Source organism: Rhagoletis zephyria, unplaced genomic scaffold (genome assembly GCF_001687245.7).
Source record: "Rhagoletis zephyria isolate East Lansing unplaced genomic scaffold, Rhagoletis_zephyria_1.1 Rzeph_scaffold_03494, whole genome shotgun sequence".
Taxonomy (NCBI): Eukaryota; Metazoa; Arthropoda; class Insecta; order Diptera; family Tephritidae; genus Rhagoletis; species Rhagoletis zephyria.
The window spans coordinates 56,299-62,419 of NW_016160577.1; the positions used below are offsets into that span (position 1 = coordinate 56,299).

The following is a 6,121-nucleotide window of genomic DNA, read 5'->3' on the forward strand; positions in this document are numbered from 1 at the left end:
TTTTTTTTTTTTTGGGGAGGGTTTTGCGCATTTCCTCCATATAACGCATGATCAAAATATATATTCATATATTATTATATATATTTTTATTTTTATATGAAAAAACTCCGCAGCACCCTCCACAAAAAAAAATTCTAAAAAATCAACGGTAATAAAAAAACATGAGTAGCAAACAATATCATTTTGAATTTCGGTGCTAATTAGTTGACCGCAGGTATATATATATAGCTAATAGCGCTTTGTATTTACATATATATTTTCTGGTAATTTATTTGTAAACTTTTATATACAAATATACAAATGTATGTACATATTTAGATGCTTTATCTCATTTTAAAAGCGCAATGTCAGGTGGTCGAAACCATAATGATTTTCCTTCTACCGCGTCTATTTTAAATTTTGGATTTTAATTCTTGCTGCATTCAAAATTTTTTGGTTGCTAATTGGCAAAAATAAATCACATTTGTATACAAACATCCATACATGTGCATTGCGTATGTACATTCTACATACAGTTGTCCACAAAATAATAGGAGTGCGATATTTTGACCAAATTTTTTCTTTTCTTTTTGATTGTTTATTAATTTTTTATGAAAGTATAGCTTGTTATATAACAAAACCACATAAATTCAAATTTCAAACTTTGTTCAAAAAATTATACAAAATCAACAAAATCTCAAACTTTTTATTCAAAAATTTTAGGAACATTTTTCTTATGCAGTTGTATAGCACATTAAATTTTAGTACAATAAAGTGCAAGTTTGAAATAGGTACACAAGACAAGTTTTTGACGGTATCACGCATTATGGAAGAAAATTAAATTTTGGATTTATGTAGTTTTTGATAGTGGGGTAAACTTTTATTTCAAACTAATATACATTAACCAAACGAAAGAACAATAATCAAAACTGGTCAAAATATCGCACTCCTATTATTGACACTGTCATTGTTGTTATAATATGCTTGTATTGCCTTTCATTTATTTGCTTTATTTTGTCTGCGGCTTTTTGCTGCTTATTAATATTGTCCTAAGTAAGAGCGCTTGTGACATGAAGTGTTTAAGTAGTGCGGACGCCTCGAAATGCTGTAAACACCTGCCAAAATTAATACGTTTCACAGTTGCAAATAGCCAAGATAATTTCATTTGAACGAAAATTACACATACATACATACATACATATGTACATTCGGACATATAAATAAATGTCTATTGAGTGGGTGATGTGCAGGGTTAAGGTGGGGTCCTTGGTGTGATGGCTTCTTGATCAAGACTATAATAGGCAATTACAATTATGATCACATTTGCGAAACTTGAATTTAATTAATTTAATATAGAGTTTTAATTAAAAAAATACATGCATACATAGTATGTACAATAGGGCGGGTCAATTTGTATGGGTTATTTTTGCGACTATGCGCGTATAGTACAGAAGGATTCTACGTGTAATCGTAAGCAAATTTGCCGAAGAAACCATGGGTCTAAAATAAATTTGGAGTATGTCTTATGTACATTTGTCTGTATCTATTTTGTAAGGGGGGAACTGAAAGTATTTGAGATCAGATTGCAATAGTGAAATTATTTTGCAGTTGGTCTACACAAATTATTTCTTTATTTTTAATAATGTTCATTAAAAAAATATATTTCGATCTATAACATAAACTACAGAAATAACAAGTAGTTATTAAGCAAAAACCAAACCCACTTCAATTGTCATATAAAAATTTAGGAGTACCGTTAACTTCTTCATGATTCAATGATCGGATGTGACCACCTCGGAGATACCACCTTTCCTTTAAAAAAATAATTATACAAAACGGTTAACGTGGTCCAAAGTTATGCGGTAACGACCTTTCATCCTTTTTTTGAAGTCGGTTAAAAATTTCAAAAATTGCACAAAGTTCACAAAAAACTAATCAAACTTCAAACAATTTTCCTCAAAATTTCAAACTTTTTATTTAGAATTTTTGGAAATTTTCCGAGTATACAAATTATACAAAATCAACAAAATTTCAAACTTTTTATTCAAATTTTTAGGAACAGTTTTGTTATGCAGTTTTGTAGCCCAATCAATTTTAGTACAATAAAGTGCAAGTTTAAAAGTCACTAAAAACTACGTTGATTTTATAGATTTTTTTTATCGGGGTGTTCAGTATTTTCTTCCAAAATTATTTTTATATGGAGAAAATGCGCAACATCTTCGACAAAAAAAATTTCCATACCCAAAAATGTTCTAAAGATTAAGATTTTTTTTGCTTTTGTGATTTAAAGTTACTTCTTAATTCTTTATAAGAACTAATTGGCCAGCAAAAAAAGATTCAGATTTAAAAGTTGAAAAAGGGCAATTAAGTGTTACCATTATAAAAATGAATATTTTCTTTATGTACATGCAAATGAATTTCATTGGGTTAATCCAAAAAAAAAAAAACTGACAAATGAATTATCTTTAAAACTGTTATCAGCAGTTTTCTGACCCATTCCCGGAGAAGCGCTTGTTTGAGATATTCAACCCTCTGATATTCATTCATTAATTCAATAAAATTTATTTATAAATACAGAAATTATGATATTTTTATTTGGTAACACTTAAATTGCCCCCTCTTGTATAAAACAATCAATTCACCATTTAAATAAAATACTTATAAGGTAATAAATACCAAGGAATACCGTAGTGAAATTATTAAAATATGTACATGCTAGGATTTTATCAGGAGATGGGCTCATGTTTCATAAATGTACGTAAATATGTATCTGTAGAACTGCAGTGCGCTTTTTAAACCTCTGTCCTATAAATATGTAAGTATTATTAAAAGATTGATGTCTATGGCCAAACAAGCAGTCGCTTTTTTTCTTTTGTTAAATTTGTATTTTTTTTTGGGATACGTGTATTTTTATACACATTTCCATGCATATGTACACGCATATATGCGCATTTTTGTCAAACATAAATTTTGCAAACAGTTTTAGTGCAACGAAAAGCGCCTTTTAACTTGTGCCGGCTCACTTTTTTATTTTATCACATTTTGCTCAAAGAAATAAATCAAATAAATGCTCAATACTTATGTATTAGATGTTGTATAAATTGTTTCTGCTGATTTTATTTTTTTTTTTTCATGTAAAATACTAGTTAAAGGCTTTTTATTAAAACCAAAAAAAAAAAAAACCGCCGATTTTGCTTTTCCTTACTGACCGATCCGCTGCAGCTTACAAGAATTATTAAAACAAACGAAACTAGGCAACGTTATGTTTGCAATAAATAATAAAAACAATTTACATTACTTTAAATTAAAATTTCGATATTCTTGTTTCTCGTAACCCACAAACGTTTATTTCGAAATGCGGTGGTTTTTTTAGTTACATGGAAGTAAATAATCAGCCCGATGAACTTTCATTATGTATACGCCCCGGTGCCTTGCACAAACAGAAAGGAGAGCCAACTCATGCGACTATTACTATTTTCGAGGTATACAATTCAAATATCCCACATTATCTCTTTGCCATTAACGAAATATGTATGCATTTAATTTTAATGTGAATATATTTTATTAAAAATAAAAATCTGTTCAATTTCAATCTAACAGCAATTCAATAAGTACCTTGGAAAAAGCGCGTTTGTAGCACAGCAAATCCTTAATACATTTTATATAATATCTAACATTTTTTCTAGCAATTTTACATCTGTTACCATCAGAATAGCAGCTTTTTAATAAAAAAAAAAAGTAGACAATATTTTCCACGACTCTTCTGCTAATAACTCAATGCCATTATTATGCTTGTATAAAATAGTATCGATTTTGTTTTTTTTTCTTGATATAAAGATTTTTAAAAAGTTTGGTAATAGATTTTGTATGCTTTGCTTGCTTACTGTTTTGCTGTTTTCCAAAATGCATACGATTGCAAATTGGCATATCTACATGGTTGCGCATTTAGAGTTCACTGTATTTTATGATTTTGAATTTAAAGATATTGATGCGTTTTGGAAAACGGCCTATCTGTCACAAAGGACGAACAAAGGATTAGTGTAAACTTTCTTTCCGTTGCAGCAGATAGCGACTGCATATCAAATTTACTATTTATTAACAACTACTCTTCCTGCTTCTTATTCTTTTATTTCGATCTAAATAGAATTCGGATGATGCACTTGGCCGTTATAACTGTAACTATGAGAATTGCAACCGCAGCTATAGTACCATCGGCAATCTACGCACGCATTTGAAGACACACAAAGGTGAAATGGATTTTTATTTTTATGTGGTTTGGGTTAGTCCTTATTAATCAGAGTTTTAAAAGAATGTTTACGTAGCGGAATTATAAAATTACTTAATGGGTAGCAGGCTGTTAAGTGTCTTGACTGGCAAATAGAAACTTTTTTCGAAACTGCGTTTTTCACAGATTTTGGTAGGATATATTAAAATACAACTTCAGTAAAAATTTAAAAAACAACGGACTTATGCCACTTTTTAAAACGCCCTGTTCGTATGCATGATTTGATTTCTATAATGTTTTTTGCTTCTCCTGTAAAATAAAAAATTTGTTGGTTAGGTCCTTTGTGACTTAAGATAACGATATACTTTTCTACCACAAACTATCAGGGCCGTCGAGAGAAAGCTCGGGCTCGGGACTAAAAAATCACGGGCCCTAAAAATTTTTAAATTAATTATTAATTTAAAAGCATATGAACCAAATCACCGAAAACGAAACAGAGGGGAACAATTTTTTTCTCAGGTTTCGCAGATTTTTGATGATATCTGGGCCATACATATTCTGAGTTAACCGACAACATAAATACTAACACGAATCTCCTTCTCTCAAACATGAAAATTCACTTAGTCCTGAGACACCTTTAAATTAATGAAAATTTAAAAAGCAAAAAATTAAATTAAGGGTGTTCATATTTAACGGCCACCATATTTTGCATTATACTTGCTTCTCTTCGATTGCCTTGTATCACTTTGAAGTTAATAAAAAAAAGTATTCGATAAAATAATCAGCGATTAACTTTCTTAATGAAAATAAAGTCGGCATCAAAAAGTTTTTGACGCGTAATCCACCAGGCTAAAAAATGGAAAAATCTGGTTTTCTTCGAGCATTTTCGGCCTTNAGTATTCGATAAAATAATCAGCGATTAACTTTCTTAATGAAAATAAAGTCGGCATCAAAAAGTTTTTGACGCGTAATCCACCAGGCTAAAAAATGGAAAAATCTGGTTTTCTTCGAGCATTTTCGGCCTTCTTCATTATCCATGTGTTTTCTGTGCAAAACTATTTGTAACGTTAAGTCTTTTTTACTACATTTTTTTTATTGCATTTGATTTGCTGAGGGCGAGCGACGGATTGTCAAACTTTCGTTCTCGAAAGCATAATGTAGGCCCTTTCATAAAAAGCAACACTGCCGCATTTATTACAGCTGAAATACGCCCTGTGTTTTCAACGACCGTTTTTGGGAGCACATGGTGGATTTTTTTTAGTTGGCCAAGACACATATCAGTCTGTTTTCTTATAAAGTAATGTCAACTCCTATATAAAGTCCGCTAGAAGTTATGTAGTTACAAATTATTATGAATTTGGCTGGTTCTTAGCAAACGCGTTTTTATTTATGTATGTTTTGCATTGCTCGCTTATGCAGTAAAATTATTAATTTTTTGAACGCACACAGGTGAATATCGCTTCAAATGTACTGAAGAAAGTTGTGGCAAAGCTTTTCTAACATCGTACAGCTTAAAAATACACATTCGGGTGCATACCAAAGTGAAACCCTACGAATGCGAAATAACGGGTTGTGAAAAGGCTTTCAACACGCGCTACAGGTAGGACCCAATTTAATATTGGAGAAGTCAATTTCATCAATTACAAAAAACTCCCATATTTACATATATCCTATATACAGTTACTAAAACAAGTTAACACGTGTTGATTTTTTATAAATGTTTTTATTTTTCTATAAAAATTATGTCCAAACTTAAACCAAAACCATATAAACCACGGTTTTAAACTTTATATAAAATTTAAGAAAATTCAAAAAATTTTTATCAAAATTTCAACATTTTAATCTGAATCATTAGACTATTTTTGGCCATGTAGTTTTACAGCCAGCCAATGGTTAAAGCTTGCGACAATATTTTTT

At 30.2% G+C, this 6,121-nt stretch overlaps 1 protein-coding gene across 2 annotated transcripts in view; it reads left to right on the top strand.

The window, feature by feature from the left end:
• Window positions 1-5,873, top strand: part of LOC108369108 (Krueppel-like factor 12) — a 13,481-nt gene extending 7,608 nt beyond the window's left edge. Inside the window, exons 2-4 of one of the 2 annotated variants that reach the window (XM_017624109.1) lie at window positions 3,353-3,461; window positions 4,124-4,226; window positions 5,654-5,873. In XM_017624109.1, coding sequence (XP_017479598.1) covers window positions 3,353-3,461; window positions 4,124-4,226; window positions 5,654-5,808 — 367 coding nt within the window. In that variant the 3' untranslated portion in view covers window positions 5,809-5,873. The remainder of the gene's footprint in view (window positions 1-3,352; window positions 3,462-4,123; window positions 4,227-5,653) is intronic. The other variant, XM_017624108.1, reaches the window with a different exon arrangement.
• Window positions 5,874-6,121: the final 248 nt, after the last annotated feature.